Source organism: Coregonus clupeaformis, chromosome 28, assembly GCF_020615455.1.
Source record: "Coregonus clupeaformis isolate EN_2021a chromosome 28, ASM2061545v1, whole genome shotgun sequence".
NCBI classification, from domain to species: Eukaryota; Metazoa; Chordata; class Actinopteri; order Salmoniformes; family Salmonidae; genus Coregonus; species Coregonus clupeaformis.
Window position 1 is genome coordinate 25100049 of NC_059219.1, and position 26346 is coordinate 25126394.

Below are 26346 nucleotides of genomic sequence, written 5' to 3' on the forward strand. Positions count from 1 at the left end.
TCTATGTTCTATGTTTCTATGTTCTACCTGTTGTTGTCTGATTGTCTCACACCTGTTTCCCATCAGGCAATTACTCCTTCCCTATTTAACCCGGTGGCTCCCATTGTGTTTTGTGCGTGTTTTTATTTTCGTTTCGTGTGTCATTTGGTGAGCGGGTTTACTCCTCCCTGTGTGGAGGTATTTTGTATTTGTTTCTTTACTTGTTAGTAAAGTAAGTTTTCATTGAGTTCTGTGTCCTGCGCCTGACTTCGATCCACCGCATTACACTGACACTCGTGACAGAAACACGCACCACTATGGAGTCAGCAGGTACAGCCAGTCTGTCCGGATCGATGGAGGAACGCATCCAACGACAGGAGAGCATGATCCAGGCTCTCGGCACCGCTGTGGAGAGAGTGGTTAACACTATGGAACGATGGGAGAGAGGTTGCTTTCCTACACCTCCTCCAACCACTCAACCTCCCACACCACTGTCCACCCCTTCACCATCTGGCTCCAGTGGGATTCGGCTCTCGCTCCCGAGGGCATACGACGGTACACCAGCCGGGTGTCAGGGTTTTCTTCTCCAGGTAGAGCTCTACCTGGCAACCATTCACCCGGCGCCCTCGGGATACGAGAGCGTGTCCGCCCTCATCTCCTGTCTGTCGGGGAAGGCGCTCGAGTGGGCCAACACCGAGTGGGTAGGTATAGACGCTACATCAGTCCGCTACGAGGATTTCACCCACCGCTTTCGGGCGGTATTCGATCATCAACCGGAGGGGAGAGCGGCAGGCGAACGTCTGTTCCACCTAAGACAGGAGAGGAGGAGTGCGCAGGATTTTGCGCTGGAGTTCAGGACTCTGGCAGCCAGCCCAGGATGGAATGAGAGGGCCCTGATCGACCACTATCGATGCAGCCTAAGGGAGGACGTTCGTCGGGAACTGGCCTGCAGGGATTCCAACTTCAACCTGGACCAACTGGTGGATATGTCCATCAGGCTGGATAACCTGTTGGAAACCTGCGGACGTTCTGATCGGGGCCCGTCCATTCCATCCCCCAGCACCTCCGACCCTACCCCCATGGAGCTCGGAGGAGCTGCGCTTAGGGAGACCAGGAGAGGGGCTGTTCCCTGCACCAACTGTGGCCGCAGAGGACACACTGCTGGTCGGTGCTGGGGAGGGTCCCCAGGGAGTCGAGGCAGTAGGCAGAGCACTGGTCGACCGTCTCAGGTGAGAAAGCACCCGACTCACCCAGAGCTCATGTGTATTGAGGTTGTTTTCCCAGAGTTTTCTCATCATTCCCAGCATAAGGCGCTAGTAGATTCAGGCGCAGCTGGGAATTTTATTGATCGTCAGTATTCACTTAGTTTAGGGATTCCCACTGTACGTGTTGATGTGCCCTTCCCTGTGCATGCATTAGATAGTCGCCCGTTAGGGTCAGGCCTAATCAGGGAGGTCACCGCTCCACTCTTAATGAGGACGCAGGTGGGTCATGAGGAGAGGATTAGTCTCTATCTTATTGATTCTCCTGCGTATCCTGTGGTGTTGGGACTTCCCTGGTTAACCACTCATGACCCAACTATTTCATGGCAACAGAGGGCTCTCAAAGGATGGTCCAGTCAGTGCTCAGGCAGGTGTGTAGGGGTTTCCTTAGGGGCTACTACGGTGGAAAGTCCAAACCAGGTCTCCACCATGCACATTCCCTCTGAGTATGCCGATTTGTCTCTCGCCTTCAGTAAAAAGAGGGCGACTAAATTACCACCCCATCGTCCGGGGGATTGTGCAATAAATCTCCAGGTGGGCGCTGCACTTCCCCGGAGTCACGTGTATCCTCTGTCACAGGAGGAGAAGGCGGCTATGGAAACATATGTCTGAGACCGGGATACCTCGCTTGTTCACAAAATTGGATCTCAGGAGCGCGTACAACCTGGTGTGTATCCGGGAGGGAGATGAGTGGAAAACGGCATTCAGTACCACCTCAGGACACTATGAGTACCTCGTCATGCCATACGGGTTGATGAATGCTCTATCAGTCTTCCAATCCTTTGTCGATGAGATTTTCAGGGACCTGCACAGAGAAGGTGTAGTGGTGTATATTGATGACATTCTCATATACTCCGCTACACGGGCCGAGCATGTGTCCCTGGTGCGTAATGTGCTTGGACAACTGTTGGAGCATGACCTGTATGCCAAGGCGGAGAAATGCCTGTTCTTTCAGGAATCCATCTCCTTCCTAGGGTACCACATGTCCACGTCTGGGGTGAGGATGGAGAGTGACCGCATTTCGTTGAGGTGGACGCGTCGGAGGCTGGGATAGGCGCTGTACTTTCCCAGCGCTCGGGCACACCACCCAAACTCCGCCCCTATGCATTCTTTTCGAAGAAGCTCAGCCCGGCGGAGCGCAACTATGATGTGGGGGACCGGGAGCTGTTGGCTGTAGTCCAAGCCCTGAAAGCGTGGAGACATTGGCTTGAGGGGGCTAAACACCCTTTCCTTATTTTGACTGACCACCGCAATCTGGAGTACATCCGGGCGGCGAGGAGATTAAACCCTCGTCAGGCAAGGTGGTCCATGTTTCTCACCCGTTTTGTTTTCACTCTTTCTTACAGACCAGGTTCCCAGAACGCTAAGGCAGATGCTCTGTCCCGACTGTATGACACGGAGGAGAGTTCCGTGGAGCCCACTCCCATACTTCCAGCTTCGTGTCTGGTGGTACCGGTGGTGTGGGAGGTTGACGCGGACATCGAGCAGGCGTTGCGTAACGAACCCCCTCCTCCCCAGTGTCCAGAGGGTCGTGTGTATGTCCCGCTGGAGGTCTGCGATCGTTTGATCTATTGGGCTCACACATCACCCTCCTCTGGTCATCCTGGCATCGGTCGGACAGTGCATTGTCTTAGTGGGAAGTACTGGTGGCCCACCTTAGCTAAGGACGTGAGGGTTTATGTTTCCTCCTGCTCGGTGTGCGCCCAGTGTAAGGCTCCTAGACACCTGCCCAGAGGGAAATTGCAACCCCTACCCGTTCCACAACGACTGTGGTCCCACCTATCGGTGGATTTCGTGACGGATCTTCCCCCCTCACAAAGGAACACCACGATCCTGGTCGTTGTGGATCGGTTTTCTAAAAGTCCTGCTGCCTCATTCCTCTGCCCGTTCTCCCTACTGCCCTACAGACTGCTGAGGTCCTATTTACACACGTCTTCCGGCACTATGGGGTACCTGAGGATATAGTGTCTGATCGGGGTTCTCAGTTCTCCTCAAGGGTCTGGAGGGCGTTCATGGAACGTCTGGGAGTCTCGGTCAGCCTTACCTCAGGGTTTCACCCCGAGAATAACGGGCAGGTGGAGAGAGTCAACCAGGAGGTGGGTAGGTTTCTGAGGTCGTATTGCCAGGACCGGCGGGGGGAGTGGTCGGTTTTCCTCCCCTGGGCAGAGATGGCCCAGAACTCACTCCACCACTCCTCCACTAACCTGTCTCCATTCCATTGTGTATTAAGTTATCAGCCGGTCCTGGCACCTTGGCATCAGAGCCAGATCGAGGCACCTGCGGTGGATGAATGGTTTCCTGCAGCGGGCCATCGGGCGGCAAAAGGCGAGCGCCGACCGCCACCGCAGTGAGGCTCCGGTGTATGCACCGGGGGACCGGGTCTGGCTCTCGACCCGAAACCTGCCCTGCCGGAAGCTGGGTCGGCGGTTTGTGGGCCCATTCAAAGTCCTGAGGAGATTGAATGAGGTATGTTATAGGTTACAGCTTCCTCCTGAGTATCGTAAAACAGTGCACTGATTGGATGCTGGAATTATTTTGGAGTGGACGAACATGCACAGGTAGCCTACTATTTGTTTGACAATAAGATGACAACATCATGACTGGTTGTGTTCATGCCAAAGGTAAAAGGTGATACATTTATTACCGTTAAATGACGTCTTTACTATAGGGCCCATCAAAAAATAATAATAATAATAATAATAGAGAACCCCCCAAAATGTCACGGAATAATCGTACTCCGATACACGCTTCAATTAGTGTTACAATGCACTAATGTATCATAAGGCCTTATAAATGAACTTATGAGGCATTTTTGTGTGTGTGCCTCATATAATGTGTTAGCTTCATGCTAAGTATGCTAGGCTACCGTAAATATTTATTGTTTAAGAAAAGTTTAGTTTGTTTTATTTCTCTCAGTTGTAATGGCATTGCAAAATAGGCTAACTAGCACACATTGCTAGGTTCAGCTAGAGCTGGCAAGCAGGCAGTAAAGATGGGAGTTTTCCACCACTGGGTCAATCTTTCTCACAAAAAGCATTCAGTCAAGCCTACAGTGTAAAATGTAATGTTCGGACTCCAGAACCATACTGTTACTTTCTTTGTGTAACGTATAAGAAGGGAGTCAGGAAGCAGGTGCAGAAGGTGAGTGTAATATTAATAAACATGAAGATAGTACAAAACAGGAGGAGCATACTGAACTTAACCAAAACCAATACTGCCTGATGACTGAGGCTGCTGAGGGCTATATGGAGGGAGAGTAATCAGGGTGGGGATGAAGTCAAGGTGTGCTTAACGATGGGGAGCAGGTGTGCGCAATGATGGTTGCCAGGTGTGCACAATGTGGGTTGCCAGGACAGAACCTGACACCATGTGAACACCTCTAGCCAGCCGAGAGCTCCATCGATTGCAAAGTCAAAAGCCCCATCATTCCTGAGCAATAGCTTCAAGTTGAAACAGATCGGCAACCAATAGCCCCTCTCAGTATTTCATTTAGATCTGAAAGATTTGGCTAGGTATGGTAGTAGTTTCATCTTGTCCCTGATAGGCTGGGTGTAGATTTTGCCATGCAGCTTACACCTATCCAATCCTTTCAGATCATCAGAACTAGGGGGTAGGATGTGTTTCTGGACAGGACACAAACCTAGGCTGAGCAGTTACCACTCACATTTAACAGAGATAATCAGTGACCTAACTACCAGCGACCAGTCATTTTCAATGAAAGGAGGAGATGAGACAAGAGGACACACACAGCGACTTAAAAGTCGTAACGAGAGCTAGCAACCAAAGTTCAACATTTCCCAAGTTTATGCTAATTGTAGCAACGCAACTGCGCGGCAGCCCGTTAGACCAAACATACAACTTCCTGAGTCTCTCCTCTCCACCACTCCTCTCCTCTTCATTCCACTCTCTGCTGTTAACACAGGGCTGTTTTGAGACTCACACTTTGTCAGCAGAGCCACACTTGATCTCTAAATACTGTCAAACTGTCAGGGAGAAGAAGTATGGCAGCAGGCAGCAGCTGCCTGACAGACAGGCGCAGACTGAAATGTTCTTTTTGTTTTTTTTTACCCCTTATTAGTGGTGATTTTTCCTTCTAAACTACTAAGAGGGATATACCAGTGACATAAGCGTGAGGAGGCGGGAGAGCGAGAGAGAGAGAGGGGGAGAGAGAGAGAGAGAGAGAGAGACAGAGGGAGAGAGAGAGCGAGGGAGACAGAGGGAGAGAGAGAGGCTATAATTTAGGCACCAGATACCTAATAAGAGCTGGTACTGTGGAGCAGTAGGCTTTAATAACCAACCTGACAGAACACTGGAGAAGACAAACAGTCTCTCTCTCTCTCTTGGTATCTATTTTTCTCACTGTACCCGTTTACCTTGCTCTATCTCTTTTCTCTGTTGCTCCCTCTCTCTTTGTTTTTCTATCACTCTTTATCTCTCCTTTGCTCTCGCTTGCTTTCCCTCTCCCTCCCTTTCTCACTCTACATCTAACCTCCTCTCTCTCATTCAGTCTGTTTCACTTTAACCATCTCCTTTGCTCTCTATCACTCTCTCCCCCCCCTCCCTCCCTCCCTGCCTCCCTGGGAGGCAAAACAGCCAGTTAAAGGATAATATCCTCTTTATTTATTGAGGTCAATCACACAGTAATTGTAGGCTTTGTAGCTGTCTCCCGTCCTCATTATCCTGGGCGGCGAGAGGTTATTGATGTTCTTCTCTCTTTCACTCTTCTCCCCCCATCATTTTCCTGTTAAGAAGTCCGGAACACAGAACCCTGCTTAGATTTGAGGCGGCTGGTTATGTGGGAACCCATGGCAACCGTGCTTGTTGCACTCCAATGGGTACTTATGGTATAAATAACAACAGAGAGTATATGAGGAGAGGAGAGACTGTCCACTGTTGTCCAGGCATGTTCATTTCCCCTACAGTGGAATCACCATGACATCACAAAATGACAATCAACCTAACCTGCAATGGTCTTTTCAGTATACACTAACAAATACCTTTAATATATCTCACTATATCGCAATACAATGATGCCTGATACACACGTCTTGTATAACTAACCCTGTGGGGGGACACAATTCAGTACCATTCAAAATCCTATTTTCCATAACCCCTAACCCTAAATCTAACTCTAACCCTTACCCTTACATTAACCCTAACCCCAAAACCTAACCTTAACCCTTAGCTCCTAACTCTAACCCTAAAACTAATCCTCGTTCCTAAACCTAATTCTAACCTTAACCCTAAACCCCCTAGAAATAACATTTGACCTTGTGGGGACTAACAAAATGTCCCATTTTTTTTTTTTTTACTATTCTGGTCCCCACAAGTATAGTTAAACACTTCCACACACACACACACACACACACACACACACACACACACACACACACACACACACACACACACACACACACACACAGGCGAGGGGAGAATAGTGTATATTTAATTCACGAAATGCTAAACAATTCAAGAAGAACATCTAGTATGTCCTGTAGTATGTTCCAACAGACACAGTAAAAATACACCCAGGGGTGTTGTGAAATGTCTGGTTACCATAGAAATGCAGCCTGGAGTGGGTGCTAGTCAATGACCTAATTTCCCTTGGGAGAATCTTTCAGGTTCTGGACACCGTGTGATTCAATTACCCCAGTGCTGAGCCACAACAGGTCCTGGTTGAAAAGACAGAAGCTGAGATCCATCACAGAGATCCACAATGGGGGGGGTCAAACACCCAAAACAGTTTATTTACACATTTGGAATCTCCTCTGGCATACCAGTCTGTGTCCACAAATCCATTTATCTCCCGTTCTCTCCTCTTCTTTCTTTTTCCATTTCCCCCATTCCCTCCATCCATCCCTCTCTCTATCACACATCGGACAATCCGAAACGCCTGCACCGGAGTTCCCACTCCACTGGATCAACCTTACCCATCCATCCCATCTGCCTCACAAGATACACTACACCCTCTTTCATGTGACGTGTTAAAAATATCAAATTAACATCAATCTACCACCCACACAATAAGGCTAAGTGCCTCTTTGCTGGGGTTGTTCAGATTTGAGGTGTATATCTGATGAGTCCACACTGACACAACCAGTGTTGTAAACGCCACTTGTGTCCACACGACTCCATTACACAGACCACAAGCCCCATCGTGTCCAAATCCCTCTGTTATTTATTTATTATTTACTTTATAAGGTCTGGGATTAATGTGTGGACTGACAGACTAACGGACATGAAGCAGTTATAACTGAGCCTCCGTTGTTTTGGGGTATTATAGGATGTGTTAGCCAGTGGTGAATATAGCCAATGATTCATGACTCATCATAAATTGCAGTTAGACTATTTTCAAGGTAAAGAAATGATCAATTAATTGTGCATTTTCACTTAAAGCTTTAGTAAAAATTCTGTGAGTTTAGAGCAGATTGGTCAAAACGTTATGGAGCTGGTGGTTTTAGTGTGGCTTTAGACAAGGATGTCTTAAAACGGCCATCCCTTTTGCCTCAACAGATAGACAAGGTGTTGTAGTCAAATCCAAGATCTCAATCCCTGCTCCGGGATTCAGGAATATTGTACAGCGTTACGTACAGACGTGGTTCCTGTGGTGGATAGGGCATCGGTCCAAACAGCTGTTAACCATTCCCATTCCCAACATCTTCCGGGCAACGTCTTCGGAACGCAATGGAAAACTCCGGGAGGTACCATGTGCCACAGATGGCCGGGGACGACGTAGCCTGGGTCAGCTTAGCTTTAGCGTAGCGCTGTGTGATTACATCTACTTCCAGTCTTCTAGTGTACACACACATCAGGTCAGGCAAAGTAGTCTTTCAGTCTTCCCAGTGGTCTGAACCGGAGGAGAGGGTGGGGGAGACACTAAAACCGGACACTAAAGCAACAAACAGGAGGCTGCACATAAAGTGTGGATCCCCAAGCCTTCAGTGGTGGAGCATGGAGGAGATTTATGGGGTATGGGGGGAACGAGTTAGCGCGGTACAAAGATATCCCAGACCAGTACAACCCCCAGGTCTCAGTCAGAGTCAGGACATTCACCCCCTCCCCTAGAGGCTAGACAGATCACCTAAATATAGCCTGAGAGAGAGAGAGAGAGAGAGAGAGAGAGAGAGAGAGAGAGAGAGAGAGAGAGAGAGAGAGAGAGAGAGAGAGAGAGAGAGAGAGAGAGAGAGAGAGAGAGAGAGAGAGAGAGAGAGAGAGAGAGAGAGAGAGAGAGAGAGAGAGAGAGAGAGAGAGAGAGAGAGAGAGAGATGGGGGAGTGAGAGAGATATGGGGGAGTGAGAGCAGAGAGAGAGAGAGAGAGATGGGGGGAGTGAGAGCAGAGAGAGAGAAAAAGAGAGAGAGAACGAGAGAGAGAGAGCAGAGAGAGAGATCAGAGAGAGAGATTTCAGAGAGAGAGAGAGTGCAGCAGAGATTGTCGTGGGCCCAGACCGTGTGCCCTAGTGTCTGGGTAGCTGGGTAACAGATATAGCCTTTAGCTGCTTACGCAGATGGGCCGTGGGCATTCCTCCTGAAATATACCTGCTAACACCAGCTCTCTCATGGGGAGCGGTGTCATACACAGACATACAACCCGGGTTGGCTTCAAACACCTTTCTAAAATATAATACTGTTAATATGGGCATAAATAAACTCTTTTACCTCTGACAGTTGAAAGTTAAAATATATATTCAGAATAAGAAACCCATGCGGGAAATTAACCCACAAGCATGGTGTTGGATGCTCCACACTCAAAACCATTGAGTCACTGGAACCTCCTAATCATTCAACTCAGCCTCTGAATACACACTCGACAAACACCATTGTGTTCTAGTCCCTATGCACTGACACAGATAGCATCTTTAGCTCTTTATTTCCCATTGCCTCGGTGAGTGAGGTCTTTACATTATGCCAGCAGATCAGTGGAGACAGGGTTGGGAACACGAAAAGGCATATATATATATTCAGCTGGTTGAGCATGAAATCTAATTATGCTTTAAAACTGAGAGGGGAAAACGCAGCGAGATGGGAACCATGGAAATGGAGGAGAGGGGAGGAGAGCGGGAAAGGGAGGGGGAGAGAAATGGAGGGAGCGAGAGTGGGACACGGAGGAGAGGAGAGGAGAGAGGAGGGGGGAGAGAGATGAGGGAGAGAGATGGAGGGAGAGAGAGTGGGACACGGAGGAGAGGGGAGGAGAGAGGGAAAGGGAGGGGGAGAGAGATGGAGGGAGAGAGATGGAGGGAGAGAGAGAGTGAAAGTGGAAGAGGGAAGGGAGAGAGATAGCGGGAGAGGAGTAGAGCCTGGGTCAAAAGCAAGACGAATGCGATCACATGCTTAACTGGAACCAGATAACATGACATGCACCCATCATGCCAAAATACCATTTATATATAGAGATAGGATGAAGCTTTATTTAAACAGGGGTTAATAAAGTGCTTATAAAGCATTATTTAATAGCTCATTACCCATGAACTACCTGTTTGTAAATCATTAATTGTCATTAATTTGTGTATTTTGTAGCCAATATATTTTGTAATCATGTATTTTGTAGAAGATACATTTCGTAATAATGTAATCAAGTTACTAAAAGGCCTTATGCATGCATTTACTTAATGTATTGATTAATAACTACGTAATGATGTTTACAAACAGTTTATAACCTTAAAATAAAATGTTGACAAAATGTGACATACAAAATGAACAAAATACTCAAAATAGCAAAACACAGAGCAAAACAATGTGGTAGCTAGTCACACTTCTAGACAAACTGGGATAAGATAGTGCTGCTCCTATGTTTAGGCGTAGGAACAATGAACACGACTATGAGCATCCCTCCAACATGGATAGAGGATAGTTGTCTGGGTTAAAATGTTAAAAGATGAGATGACTACATTAAGGTAAATACAAACACCCCCCATACATCTTCTCCTTTCTTCCCTGCTCTCTTCTGTGTGGACTGACTGACTGACTAGCTGACTGTCTGGTTGACTGACTGACTAGCTGACTGACTGGATGACTGACTGACTGGATGACTGACTGACTGACTAGCTGACTGATTGACTGGCTGACTGGCTGACTAGCTGATTGACCTACTAGCTGACTGAATGGATGACTAACTGACTGACCGACTGGCTGACTGACCGACTGGCTGGCTGACTGGCCGACTGGCTGGCTGACTGGCCGACTGGCTGGCTGACTGACTGAATAGCTGACTGGCTGACTGAATAACTGACTAGCTGACTGGCTGGCTGGCTGTCTGACTGGCTGGATGACTGAATGACTGACTGGCGCCGGGCACAATCTGTGACATAAGACTTTGCATTTCAGATTCGATTAAGTTAATCATCTGCCTCGAAGCCACGGAGCAGCCTAGGAGACATGTTCCATCTCAAGGAGAAAAAGAGAGAGAACAAAAGAGAGAGAGAGAGAGAGAGAGAGAGAGAGAGAGAGAGAGAGAGAGAGAGAGAGAGAGAGAGAGAGAGAGAGAGAGAGAGAGAGAGAGAGAGAGAGAGAGAGAGAGAGAGAGAGAGAGAGAGAGAAAGGGAGCGAGAGAGAGAGAGAGAGAAATGGAGAAGAGTGGCTATAGAACATCTGAGGCAGACAGACACTGGCATGTGAGGTTAACGCTGGAGCACAGAGATGCAGTCACGCACAGTGACAGAGAGAGGGGAAAAGAAAGGGCTAGAAAGATGGAGAGTGGGGAGGGGGCAAGAGATGGGAGCAATATGAAAAGCGAGCAAGAGGAAAAGTAAGCGAGAAATAAGCAACAATAAGAGAAAGCAGGAGAAAGTGAGCAAGAGAGAGTCAGGGGGAGAGAGAGAGAGAGAGAGAGAGAGAGAGAGAGAGAGAGAGAGAGAGAGAGAGAGAGAGAGAGAGAGAGAGAGAGAGAGAGAGAGGGGGAGAGAGAGAGAGAGAGGCAGGGGGAAAGAGGGGAGAGAGAGAGAGAGAGAGAGAAAAAGAGAGAGAGAGAGACAAGGGGGAAAATATATATATATATAGAGAGAGAGAGAGAGAGAAATAGAGAGAGAGAGAGAGAGAGAGAGAAGAGAGAGAGAGAGAGAGAGAGGCAGGGAGAAAGAGCGAGCGAGAGAGAGAGAAAGAGAGAGAGAGCGAGAGAGAGGCAGGGAGAAAGAACGAGCGAGAGAGAGAGAGAGAGAGAGAGAGAGAGAGAGAGAGAGAGAGAGAGAGAGAGAGAGAGAGAGAGAGAGAGAGAAATGGAGAAGAGTGGCTATAGAACATCTGAGGCAGACAGACACTGGCATGTGAGGTTAACGCTGGAGCACAGAGATGCAGTCATGCACAGTGACAGAGAGAGGGGAAAAGAGAGGGATAGAAAGATGGAGAGTGGGGAGGGCGCAAGAGATGGGAGCAATACGAAAAGAGAGCAAGAGGAAAAGTTAGCGAGAAATGAGCAACAGCAGGAGAAAGTGAGCGAGAGAGAGTCAGGGGGAGAGAGAGAGAGAGAGAGAGAGAGAGAGAGAGAGAGAGAGAGAGAGAGAGAGAGAGAGAGAGAGAGAGGCAGGGAGAAAGAGCGAGAGAGAGAGAGAGAGAGAGAGAGAGAGAGAGAGAGAGAGAGAGAGAGAGAGAGAGAGAGAGAGAGAGAGAGAGGGAGGCAGGGAGCAAGAGAGAGAGAGGCAGGGAGAAAGCGAGAGAGGCAGGGAGAGAGAGAGAGAGAGAGAGAGGCAGGGAGAGAGAGAGAGAGAGAGAGATAGAGAGAGAGGCAGGCAGAAAGAGAGAGAGCAGGGAGAGAGAGAGAGGCAGGCAGGCAAAAAGAGAGGCAGGGAGAGAGAGAGAGATAGAGAGAGAGGCAGGCAGAAAGAGAGAGAGGCAGGGAGAGAGAGAGAGATAGAGGCAGAAAGAGAGAGAGAGAGGCAGGCAGAAAGAGAGAGAGAGAGAGAGCGCGAAAGCTAAAGAACGAGACAGACAGAATTAAAAACTCTTATGCCAAGAAGTTGAGAAGCTCCGCTCAACAGCCTGTGTGTGTCTGTGTGTCTGTGTGTGTGTGTGTGTGTGTGTGTGTGTCTGTGTGTGTTCATTCTGTGTTCATTCTATTATTCAATACTTCTTCTTTAATAGTCACTCAAAATCAATGTCAATTTAGTAAAATGAGCAGTATGGTTACACTACCAACCCGAGGACAGCCAACTGCTGCAGCTCTGATCACGTTAACAGTGAGAAAAAGAGAAACCCAGTCAGCTTTATATGGTAGTCAAGTATTATGGCTAGCCGGGTTGCCAGTCTGTTTACTCTCTCTTGACAATGTCAATGGAGTAGGCAAGTGCACAACCAGATCTGGGACCAGGCTATAGCAACTTCTGTCCATAGATAAGGTCATACGACCTAGAGAGGCCTTGGTAGCCAGAGTCAAGGTAAGATAGTTCAGTGAACCTCTCTCACGTGATGACAATCCTTGGCTGAAACCTAAAAACTTCTGTTAACTCCCCGAGCTAATGCCTAGGCAAATAGAGTCCTGTGGTGGGTTGAAGACCCAGGTTTAAATCAAGTCATTCACACTACTTCCTCAATGTCTAAGGAACCAATAGAATACTAGATGCCGGTGCGTGTCAGAAACTCATCATTCGGCCAGCCCAAAAGGCATTCGAAAGAATTTTGGATTTCTCAATCATTGCCAGTTTAACAACTTTTACAAGTCCTTACTGATTTTTCATAGGGTACAATGTGTCAGTCAGTCAGCATCAACCACTCAGTGTCTATAAAGTCTCTCTCTATAACACTCAGTGTTTATAAAAACTCTATGCCTATGGCTGCATTACTCTGACATCATCCTCTGGTCGGTGCCATTAGGATGAGAGCCAAATGGATAACTACATCTCCAGGGGACCAAGAGAACAGAACATAGTTCAGACAGTGATGTCAGCCTCCATCACAGGAGGCTGCTGAGGGAGGACAGCTCATAAGCATGGATGGAATGGAGTGAATGGAATGGTATTAAATGAATGGAAACTGTGTTTGATGTGTTCAATAACATTCCATTGATTCCGTTCCAGGCATTACTATGAGCCCATTCTCCTCAATTAAGGTGCCACCACCGGCCACCCTGGCCTCCATCCATGAGACCTGGGGTGAGGTAATGAGGTGAAACGTTCAGAACGTTGCCGATAGAAACGTAACACATAGAACCAACAGGATTCCAAACCTATACCTACCTGATAGACAATCATAGGTAATCTGATCGACACAATAAATGTCTATCTGAACGTTCTGTAACATTGTACCCTCCTAAACAGACCCCTGAAGTTAGGTATAACCAGATCGCCCCGGAGCTGAGTGGGGTGTCATTTGATTAGTAGCTGCATTTGAAGTGCAGGGTGAGAATAGCAGTGTGAGCATTAATAAATTCATAGACAGTTTGGTCCACTGAACCACTGCACCTGCTAGGCATGTAAGCGAAAACGGGCATGTCTTCTGTTCTGAGTATGGCAGCTAGACATTTGATCAGTTAATCTGTCAGGGATCTAGTTATATTTAAGCAAATTACATATAGAACTACCTTTTTTACTTTTTTAGTAGTCACTGTTCCACCAGTACTTGCAAGGTATTCAAGGAAAAAGGCATGGGTGGGTAGGGAGGTACTGCCAAACTCATATTAGATAGAAGGAAAGAAGCATGTCATTCCTAAAATAATTATAATGCCACTGCATGTTGTTGCTAACGTGGCTAGGTGGCTAACGCTAACGTTAGCTAGCTGCTAACTTTAGCTAGGCTAGGGGTTAGTTGTTAGGGTTAAGGTTAGAAGTTAGGTTAAAGGGTTAAGGTTAGGGTTCTGGGAAGGGGAAGGTTAGGGTTAGGGGAAGGGTTAGCTAACATGCTAAGTAGTTGAAAAGTAGCTAAAAAGTAGTTAGTAGTTGCACATTTGCAAATTAGCTAAAATTGTCTGTGTATATCTTTTTGCCATAAGTAACCTTCTGTCTTATGTAACCATACGAAACGTAACATATCATACTAATTAGAGTGTCCCGGATTTACATTTACTATGTTACATCTAGTCTATGAGACCAGGCTGGATGGCTATGTGACTGCTGTTTGACTTGACAGGTGCTGAGCTAGTGTGTAGATGCTAGTGTGTAGCAGCTAATTTCTGTAGGCTACGGCATGTGTTTGTTCTAGAATGTTATGCATTACCCTTATCACCTGAGGTGAATGAAGCTACAGCAGCCAAGGTGATAATGGCTGAAGTCATTTTTGCCTGTTTTTGCTGTTTTCCAAATATAATTTTTGAGCTTTTAAATTGGGTAAATGCAGTTAATCAGCTTCCACTTCCACAAAATTCCTTGAAGGGGAAAACAATTTATTGGAGGGGGAGTTACAGTGAGGGAAAAAAGTATTTGTACTTGGTGGCAAAACCCTTGTTGGCAATCACAGAGGTCAGACGTTTCTTGTAGTTGGCCACCAGGTTTGCATACATCTCAGGAGAGATTTTGTCCCACTCCTCTTTGCAGATTTTCTCCAAGTCATTAAGGTTTCGAGCCTGACGTTTGGCAACCTTCAGCTCCCTCCACAGATTTTCTATGGGATTAAGGTCTGGAGACTGGCTAGGCCACTCCAGGACCTTAATGTGCTTCTTCTTGAGCCACTCCTTTGTTGCCTTGGCCGTGTGTTTTGGGTCATTGTCATGCTGGAATACCCATCCACGACCCATTTTCAATGCCCTGGCTGAGGGAAGGAGGTTCTCACCCAAGATTTGACGGTACATGGCCCCGTCCATCGTCCCTTTGATGCGGTGAAGTTGTCCTGTCCCCTTAGCAGAAAAACACCCACAAAACATAATGTTTCCACCTCCATGTTTGACGGTGGGGATGGTGTTCTTGGGGTCATAGGCAGCATTCCTCCTCCTCCAAATACGGCGAGTTGAGTTGATGCCAAAGAGCTCCATTTTGGTCTCATCTGACCACAACACTTTCACCCAGTTCTCCTCTGAATCATTCAGATGTTCATTGGCAAACAGACGGCCCTGTATATGTGCTTTCTTGAGCAGGGGGACCTTGCGGGCGCTGCAGGATTTCAGTCCTTCACGGCGTAATGTGTTACCAATTGTTTTCTTGGTGACTATGGTCCCAGCTGCCTTGAGATCATTGACAAAATCCTCCCATGTAGTTCTGGGCTGATTCCTCACCGTTCTCATGATCATTGCAACTCCACGAGGTGAGATCTTGCATGGAGCCCCAGGCCGAGGGAGATTGACAGTTATTTTGTGTTTCTTCCATTTGCGAATAATCGCACCAACTGTTGTCACCTTTTCACCAAGCTGCTTGGCGATGGTCTTGTAGCCCATTCCAGCCTTGTGTAGGTCTACAATCTTGTCCCTGACATCCTTGGAGAGCTCTTTGGTCTTGGCCATGGTGGAGATTTGGAATCTGATTGATTGATTGCTTCTGTGGACATGTGTCTTTTATACAGCTAACAAACTGAGATTAGGAGCACTCCCTTTAAGAGTGTGCTCCTAATCTCAGCTCGTTACCTGTATAAAAGACACCTGGGAGCCAGAAATCTTTCTGATTGAGAGGGGGTCAAATACTTATTTCCCTCATTAAAATGCAAATCAATTTATAACATTTTTGACATGCGTTTTTCTGGATTATTTTGTTGCTATTCTGTCTCTCACTGTTCAAATAAACCTACCATTAGAATTATAGACTGATCATTTCTTTGTCAGTGGGCAAACATACAAAATCAGCAGGGGATCAAATACTTTTTTCCCTCACTGTACCACTGAACATCTATGAGTATCTAACTTGAATATGGATACATTTTGTTAACTTCAAATGTATTTATTTGAATAAATTAGGGAAGGTACAAATTAACAGTTGAAACAGTTATTCAGTACAATACATCGTAGTTTAAGGCAATTTTCAAAGCTATTTGTGATACAATTGGCTGATTACCCATGGCCACCCATGACTGGTTCTTGGTCCCCCCCCCATACATATTTTTTTTTTTATAGAATCGCCCCTGAGTTACAATAGCCTATTAATTATGACTGATTGATCCGCCACTAATTCAAAGTGTATAGTGTATTTAATCAAACGAAGTCGGCTATTAACGATAGGCTAAATTCAGCAAGATCCAGAAGCACAATTCAAACATTGTCACAGTTTTCGAAGACGTTATCCATTTCCATTGAAACACATGGCTGTCTATTTTCATAAACCGATGGATATAACGGTTTGCAATGCAATGCAAGTTTTTCAAAAATGTTGTAGGCTATTATAAGGCTATTAATAATAATAACAACATAGTTAAATAGGCCTATTATAATTGTATACTTATATTATAACAATATAAATAACAACTAGCCTACATCATAATAGCCTTGAATAATGTTCTATTTTGCTTTAGGTTTAGAAAAGGGAAAGCACACAGGCTGTCATCGGAGGACAAACTCTCGTTGGTAAGGCTACTCACAGAAGTGGCGACGGGAACTGCACGGTTGACACACTATTTAACGAAGCCAGAAGTAAAAGCAGAGCGGTGAAGGAGCAGTTAGTATCCATGATTGAACGGAGTTCCCAACACACTATAATAAAACCCCACTCCAGACAGGGAAAGAGATGCGTGAAGCAGTCCAAATACTGGAACCGTGTGCGTCTTCTTGCGCGTTCAGCGGACCTGTCACGCAGTTTGAAAACAAATCTCAGCTGTTTCGTCTCCCTCTGGTGAGTTTGTGTTTGTATGTCTTTTTCAAAGAGTGTGTGTCAGATCTCCCGCGGTAATTCTACAAGACGCGCGCAGTGTGTGTTTAGGACAAGAGTGGATATGGAGGACGTCCGGTTCTCGTATCTCCTCCGCTCGCCAGCACGGAACAGTGTGTGTAGGCAACGTGTGTGAGAGAGCCCTCCGGAGCGGATAGGTTTCCAAGCCCCCCACTCCACTCCACCCCCACCCCCTGCCTGAGAACGATCATCATCACGCGTTGCTCTCCATACAAGGCACTCACTCCTCGTTGGGGCTGGGCAACGCACAGCCACCGCCTAGCCAGCACACAACACCAGCCGGTCAGAATCAAACCCACTGGCAGACAAACACTGTTTCCATTTTTCTACATTATATCACATATGTATGATATTGATGATATTGCTATCAGGTTAAAGGAAATTGTGTTCTAAAATTGTGACTGGGGACATCCAATCACTCTTATATTTGCATCTATCTATCTATCTATCTATCTATCTATCTATCTATCTATCTATCTATCTATCTATCTATCTATCTATCTATCTATCTATCTATCTATCTATCTATCTATCTATCTATCTATCTATCTATCTATCTATCTATCTATCTATCTATCTATCTATCTATCTATCTATCTCCTCTGTAGCTCAATTGGTAGAGCATGGCGCTTGTAACACCAGGGTAGTGGGTTCGATCCCCGGGAACACCCATACCTAAAAATGTATGCACGCATGACTGTAAGTCGCTTTGGATAAAAGCGTCTGCTAAATGGCATATTATATCTATCTGCAGTTGAAGTCGGAAGTTTACATACACCTTAGCCAAATACATTTAAACTCAGTTTTTCACAATTCCTGACATTTAATCCTAGTAAAAATTCCCTGTTTTAGGTCAGTTAGCATCACCACTTTATTTTAAGAATGTGAAATGTCAGAATAATAGTAGAGAGCATGATTTATTTAAGCTTTTATTTCTTTCATCACATTCCCAGTGGGTCAGAAGTTTACATACACTCAGTTAGTATTTGGTAGCATTGCCTTTAAATTGTTTAACTTAGGTCAAACGTTTCGGGTAGCCTTCCACAAGCTTCCCACAATAAGTTGGGTGAATTTTGGCCCATTCCTCCTGACAAAGCTGGTGTAACTGAGTCAGGTTTGTAGGCCTCCTTGCTCGCACACACTTTTTCAGTTCTGCCCACACATTTTCTATAGGATTGAGGTCAGGGCTTCGTGATGGCCACTCCAATACCTTGATTTTGTTGTCCTTAAGTAATTTTGCCACAACTTTGGAAGTATGCTTGGGGTCATTGTTCATTTGGAAGACCTATTTGTGACCAAGCTTTAACTTCCTGACTGATGTCTTGAGATGTCGCTTCAATATATCCACATAACTTCCTCATGATGCCATCTATTTTGCGAAGTGCACCAGTCCCTCCTGCAGCAAAGCACCCCCACAGCATGATGCTGCCACCCCCGTGCTTCACGGTTGGGATGGTGTTCTTCGGCTTGCAAGCAACCCCCTTTTTCCAAACATAACGATGGTCATTATGGCCAAACAGTCCTATTTTTGTTTCATCAGACCAGAGGACATTTCTCAAAAAAGTAAGATCTTTGTTCCCATGTGCAGTTGCAAACAGTAGTCTGGCTTTTTTATGGCGGTTTTGGAGCAGTGGCTTCTTCCTTGCTGAGCGGCCTTTCAGGTTATGTCGAAATAGGACTCGTTTTACTGTGGATATAGATACTTTTGTACCTTGTCCTTTTCTGTTGTTCTGGGATTGATTTAAACTTTTCACACCAAAGTACGTTCATCTCTAGGAGACAGAACACGTCTACTTCCTGAGCGGTATGACGGCTGCATGGTCCCATGGTGTTTATAATGCATACTATTGTTTGTACAGATGAACGTGGTACCTTCAGGCGTTTGGAAATTGCTCCCAAGGATGAACCAGACTTGTGGAGGTCTACAATTATTTTTCTGAGGTCTTGGCTGATTTCTTTAGATTTTCCAATGATGTCAAGCAAAGAGGCACTGAGTTTGAAGGTAGGCCTTGAAATACATCCACAGGTACACCTCCAATTGACTCAAATTATGTCAATTAGCCTATCAGAAGCTTCTAAACGAGTTTTAATGACTCCAACCTAAGTGTATGTAAACTTCAGACTTAAACTGTATCTATCTATATTACAATTCAGTACCCCCAGATATTGGGAGGGGGAGGGGTTAACATCTCAGTGCATTAATAAGTTATATTATTCGAGAATCAATGGGTATCATTAGCCTAACTGAAATGAGCACTGAGGGTAATTCACTTGTCCTACCAGAGCATGGTTTGTATCCTATATTCTACAAGTGGTTGTACATTAAACTCTGACCTTGATAAAGTGCACATGCAGTAACAGATAGTTGCAAAATTATAGATTAAATGTTATAGTTAAGAAGTTCTGGATATCCCACGTAAGCTACAGCAGGCTACACTGACAATATAATCAGTTAGTTTGATACCTCTACCCCAGCAAGCCTTATTAAAATGTAATCTCAGTTTGCCAAAGTAAATTTTACATTTACATTTACGTCATTTAGCAGACGCTCTTATCCAGAGCGACTTACAGTTAGTGAGTGCATACATTATTTTTATTTTTTCATACTAGCCCCCCGTGGGAATCAAATCCACAACCCTGGCATTGCAAACGCCATGCTCTACCAACTGAGCTACATCCCTGCCCTACCCTGGACGACGCTGGGCCAATTGTGCGCCGCCCCATGGGTCTCCCGGTCGCGGCCGACTACGACAGAGCCTGGATTCGAACCAGGATCTCCAGTGGCACAGCTAGCTCTGCAATGCAGTGCCTTAGACCACTGTGCCACTCGGTAAATACCAGAGTAAATACCAGAGTATACAAAACATTAATTACACCTGCTCTTTCCATGATAGAAAGGTGAAAGTTATGATCCCGTAATGATGTCACTTGTTAAATCCACTTCAATCAGCTAGATGAAGGGGAGGAGACAGGTTAAAAAATGATTTTTAAGCCTTGAAACAAAGCTCATCACTAAGCTAAGGACCCTGGGACTAAACACCTCCCTCTGCAACTAGATCCTGGACTTCCTGACGGGCCGCCCCCAGGTGGTAAGGGTAGGTAACAACACATCTGCCACGCTGATCCTCAACACTGGGGCCCCTCAGGGGTGCGTGCACAGTCCCCTCCTGTACTCCCTGTTCACCCATGACTGCATGGCCGAGCACGACTTCAACACCGTCATTAAGTTTGCCGACGACACAACAGTGTCGGAGACACAACAGACAAAGGAGATAATTGTGGACTACAGGAAACAGAGGACCGAGCACGCCCCCATTCTCATCGACGGGGCTGTAGTGGAGCAGGTTGAGAGCTTCAAGTTCCTTGGTGTCCATATCACCAACAAATTATCATGGTCCAAACACATCAAGACAGTTGTGAAGAGGGCACAACAAAGCCTACTCCCCCTCAGGAGACTGATTGATTTGGCATGGGTCCTCAGATCCTCAAAAGGTTCTACAGCTGCACCATCGAGAGCATCCTGACTGGTTGCATCACCGCCTGGAATGGCAACTGCTCGGCCTCCGACTGCAAGGCACTACAGAGTAGTGCGTACGGCCCAGTACATCACTGGGGCCAAGCTTCCTGCCATCCAGGACCTCCATACCAGGCGGTGTCAGAGGAAAGCCCTAAAAATTGCCAAAGACTCCAGCCACCCTAGTCATAGACTGTTCTCTCTGCTACCGCATGGCAAGCGGTACCGGAGCGTCAAGTCTAGGTCCAAAAGGCTTCTTAACAGCTTCCACCCCCAAGCCCATATGACTCCTGAACAGCTAATCAAATGGCCACCCGGACTGTTTGCATCCCCCCAAATTTGATTTGATTGAGACATGGATTGTGTATGTGTGTCATTCAGAGGGTGAATGGGCAAGACAACATTTTTAAGTGCCTTCGAATGGGGTATGGTTAGTGGCGATTTTAGCATGTAAATCTTGGTGGGGCAAACAAAAACAAAAAAAGTGTGATGCATGCCAGCAAAGCCACTACACAACACAACACAACACAACACTAAACAATAGATTAATTGCACTATAACGGTGACAAATAGTGCCCAAAAACTGTTAGGGCCTACATAAAGCTGTCCCAACAGCAGAGTCCAAACAGCAGTCCCAACACCTTACCACTGCTACACATGGCTATCAGCGGAGCCTTGTCTGGCAGCGAAACATTTACTGCCTTTAAAAAAAAACATAGATGATATGGTTGACTTGCTTAAACAAATATGGTTTCTACTGACAATTGTGATGTACAAACTATGGCATAAGGGGATAACAAGTGGATAAGAGGCAATCCGTAATTTCAAATAAGACATTAATGAGCGAGCTAGGACAGACGTAGTCAATCTAACTATTTGTTCAGCACTTTTGAAATGTACAGTGTCAGAATTCAGAACATGGGCTGTTCTTACAGTGTTCTCCCTGTACACCAAGTCAGAACCGTAGGATAAATAAAGGGGGCATATAAGCAGACAATGAAAGCTCTTACAATATTCAATGATTACATTTCTCTAAAACAGGTTATAGGCTACATGTGCACCACCAAGTGAGAACATTAGGCGAAATTAAGAGGGGAAAATTGACCAAATTATTAGGGTGAGACACATGGGCTACTAACAGCTTACTACACAACATACACTTAATATTACTTTCTTAGCTACAGTATACATATCTTCCTGGCATATTACATCATTTACGCAGCAGCATACAATACATTTTTGGACTCACCTTGTTGTGCTGTGTTCACTTGAATAGGAAGGTGGCGCGGCAGTCCTTCGTGGGCAAATTTTGTCATCAAAGTCTGGCATTCTCTGGATTTATGGTGCTTTCAAGACAACTGGAAACTCTGAAAAAAACAAGGTCGAATCATGATGACGTCTGATCTTCAGGTCGTAGCTCTAGAAAGAGGCCCGAGTTCCGGATTTTACAATTCTGAGTTGAATGACCGTTCGAAACGTATTTCCCAGTTGAAGCTAATTTTTTTCCCAAGTTCCCAGTTGTCTTGAACAGATTTTGCAGTTCAGAGTTATCAGTTGTTTTGAGCACGGCACAAATCAGTCTTCATTGACAGCATGGCCAATGTTGAATGTTTATCATTTTAAGCTTGGAAGAGAGACCCTTAATTCCAGATTTGGGACCACACAGCCACTCCACTGAATAGCAGGCTAGTGATTGCTTTGCAATGCTTGCAGTTAGCCACTGATTCCTTCCAAACCACTCATTGTTGAATTTGCGATTTCCAACTTGTTGTGTAATGTTTATGTCCAATGGCCGATGAGCACCGATACGTTTTTTCTATAATTTATTTTCATTATTTCTCTTCATATGACAAGGATTAAAAAGGATTTGCCAGTAGATTGTTGATTTAATTCATGATGATGACTGCTAGCTAAGATTTTGAAAGTATGATGTTGACATGATCAGTCTAATCAAAGCTACTGTAGATATAATGTGATTTGACATCATTTTATCTGTGGCCAATGACCTTGAGACTTCTTGGATGGGCACTTCTAATGTAACTCTATGGCAGCACCCAAGGGGCTTGAATTTTCGAGCTCTACCCTTAGACTTGGCGGCGATGTAGTGTCCCCATGAGTGACAGAACACTGAGCCAATCACTGCGCAACTAGAGAACATTACCAACGCCTACGCTCTGTATATTCCGCTGGCTGCCCCACCACCACAGAAAGCACTGAGCTAGACTGAAACACCAGCATTTTGGAGCTGCCTTACTCAAGAAAGCAAAAAAGAGACCATGTTTGTATGCGGCTTTATTAACTCAATGATTATTGTATATATTTTTTTACATTGTTTGCAAACTGATATGTGACACGTATGAATGACAAAATAACATGCAGAACAGGCAAGCCACCCCGAAAATGTTCCTTATTTTTGTTTGTATATTTTTTTTGTGCAAAAAATGTGGGGCTTAATGATGGGTCACCACTGGGTATGGTAGTAGGCGCACCAGTTTGTGTCAAGAACTGCAACGCTGCTGGGTTTTTCACGCCCAGCAGTTTCCCGTGTGTATCAAGAATGGTCCACCACCCAAAGGACATCCAGCCAACTTGACTCAACTGAGCGAAGCATTGGAGTCAACATGGGCCAGCATCCCCGTGGAATGCTTTCGACACCTTGTAGAGTCCATGCCCTGACAAATTAAGGCTGTTCTGAGGGCAAAAGGGGTGCAACTCAATATTAGGAACGTTTTCCTAATGTTTTATAAACTCAGTGTATGACTAGTTTAAGAGCCTGTGTGAGTGATATAAACCCAGATGGCTAATGAATCTATGAATAGCTCATAATTCAAGGCGCATCATGATTATTACCCGTCATAGCTATCATTCCTGTGCCATCTGTAAACCTAGATGTGCAGTGTTTGCCATACAGGGCTATGGCGGGGAGAAATCTGAGCGTTCCGCTGCCCCTATTATACCAATCAGAGATATATTTACTGTGCAAATAAGCGCCGTGCTCCTCAGCTTGGCAAATATCAGGTTTTGCCGGCAGCCATATTAAATAGTAGTGCACAGGGACCTCTTCCGAGGGTCCTGGTTGAATGAGAGTATTTACCATGCACCACCACCAGACTGTACTGGACATAGTTGGAGAAGGGTAGACACATGAGGGCATTCTTGCATGCCTGCCTGAATAAAAACCTAATTATAGTAATTGACAAATGACATCATAGCATTTCACAGTATCACAAAATGTACAGTTGTCAAAAAGCAATTACTGAAAATGAGTATGTCTCACACACACACACGTGTGTGCACATACACACACACACGCGTGTACACATACACACACAAATACACACACACAGCTCATTCTTCATGCGTTTAGTCTGTTTTAAGCAGGAAGGCCCACTTTAACAGGATTACAATGGATTAAGTGGATTATGTGTTATTACTAAAGCCTAAACTCAACGGCAGCCAGCTGAGTTACCAAAGACATCACATCTGGCATAGGTACAGCTGATGGATATGCATGTCTTCAATATGTTTGAATGATGATATGAGACTGATGATATAAGAATTGTTTAACAGTGTCAGCTGGAGTGATAGCAGGAAACCTAGGGAACCACCAAGACCTACAATTTACTATGGCAACTCACACTGCAGGGAATAGACCTCCAGTACTCATAAACCAGTACACAGGCTACCAGCTCTGAACAAGTCTCTGAACATGTCTGTCTCTGTCAGCGTGGAAGAAAACGGTTTGTCTATCATCTGGCTGTTGATAAAGAGTCCAAGCTGAAAGTAAACACTGTCTCCGTGATGTAATGTACATTGTGGTCCTCTGTAGCTCAGCTGGTAGAGCACGGCACTTGTAACGCCAAGGTAGTGGGTTCGATCCCCGGGACCACCCATACACAAAAAAATTTATGCACGCATGACTGTAAGTCGCTTTGGATAAAAGCGTCTGCTAAATGGCATATTATTATTATATTATCCCACCAGTCTTAGAGTATTCCTATCAAATATCTAGGAGTGGAGCAATGTATATAAATAGAGCACTGGATAGGACCTGCTACTGAGAATGCATGTCTATATTGGTGGATATGCACAGTTGGCCTGTGGCCTTGTCGCTAATATAACAGAACCACAACCACACTTCTAACTCATCCCAGGTGGGAGAGGGAGAGAGGGAGAGAGAGAGAGAGAGAGAGAGAGAGAGAGAGAGAGAGAGAGAGGATAGTGAAGCGAAAGTGAGAGAGGGAGGACAGTGAAGAGAGAGAGAGTGGAAGAGCGAGGAGTGTTCCGAACTGAATTAGGGACTGCTGGGTGCAGGTGGGGCCACTCTCTCACGACCAGCCCCCCGTTGCCCTGGGATTCCACCTTAACAGCCATTGCCTAGCAACGCCACACCATCTCCTCACAACGAGCGGATTCTTCCAAACGACCAGACAGACCTCTGGGGGGGAGGTTGTGGCTGAGTGTGGGAGGGAGGTGTGTGTGTGCCAGGTTTTGGAGAGGCACTCACAGCTTGAAACATTCCGGGTTATTTAAGGTTAGTGAAAGCTCAGCAGCCCTCATTTTCAGTTCAAGAACAAACGAGAGAAAAAAATATTGTTTAATACTGTTTAATTTCCCAAACATGTGACAGCTCATTAAAATATATTTGCAGGGCAAAGAGTCTTTGCATTTTATTCAAATTACTTTTGAATTTGGGTGGAAATCCGCGGGCCTTTTTCAGATCAAATTAAACGTGTGGTCTAATAAAGCACACACACAGTCTCTTCACTCATCACTGGCTTTGTAGCTTTCATTAGTTAAGCCTATTTAAGGGATGTTGACATCGACGGCAGTTGGGCAGATTCGCGCATATACAGTACTGTATCTTCGAATGTATCCCAAATGAAAACAACATGTGATTTGAAGGTTCAATGCAGCTGTTTTCTTTTTAAATATCAATATCAAATCATTACTGGGTAAGAATGAAGTCCCTTACTGTGATTGTTTTCAATTTAAATGGTCAAAAAGAAACAAAAATAGTTTCTTACCAAAGTGCAATTTCTTAAACAACAATTGTGCTAGGACTGTCTGGGTGGAGTTGTCTGATATTATTGGCAGAGAGATTCTTATTGGTCTATTAACTAATTTACCGCCTGGTGATGACACCAGGCAGGCCAAAACTCCATCCCACCAAAACAGGCTGAAATTCAGACTGTCTTTTCAAACACTTTACACTAAAAGGGCACTATCATCATTTTCACAATTTCACAGTATTATTCGAACCTCATAGTGTGTAAATATATATAAAACAGAGGAAAATCACGTTTTGGACTGCACTGGGCCTTTAATGCAACTAGGCCCATATTAAGGCATTTGGAAACATCTGCAAAATAGTGCAATGCACAAGCGACATCAAAGAATCTGTTCAGAATACTAAAACATGTTTCAATAGCTACATGAATAAATGTTGAAATAAGCAATGAAGTTGTACATCAGGGCTGTATTCATAAAACGTCCCAGAGAAGGAGTGCTGATCTAGGACCAGTTTTGCCTTTTAAAACCCCCTAAGGTCAATGTCAACGCCCCCGTGGAAATCTAATTAGCATAATAAACAAATCCCCATAAAAATCTGTCAGTTTAAGCTAGAGATACTGTATCTGTTTTTTGCATTGGAATGTTTTTCAATCTTGACAGTACACCCTCATATGAGATGACACTGATACATTATAGGGTGTGTGATCTGACAATTCCATTGAGATGCACATAGAGACCGAGGGGGACAGAGGGAGGGCATAGGGCCATCTACGATTACCAGAAGTGCGTACCCTACGGTGTATCACTGTGATATAACCCTACGGTGTATCACTGTGATATAACCCTACGGTGT

General features: G+C 45.4%; 1 protein-coding gene across 2 annotated transcripts in view; it reads right to left on the reverse strand.

Moving 5' to 3' along the window:
• The window catches only part of LOC121543412 (voltage-dependent calcium channel subunit alpha-2/delta-1), a 194254-nt gene extending 177174 nt beyond the window's left edge, over nt 1-17080 (reverse strand). For both annotated transcript variants that reach the window (XM_041853259.2, XM_041853257.2), the window contains exon 1: nt 16659-17080. In XM_041853259.2, coding sequence (XP_041709193.1) covers nt 16659-16747 — 89 coding nt within the window. In that variant the 5' untranslated portion in view covers nt 16748-17080. The remainder of the gene's footprint in view (nt 1-16658) is intronic.
• Between the last annotated feature and the right edge of the window lie 9266 nt (nt 17081-26346).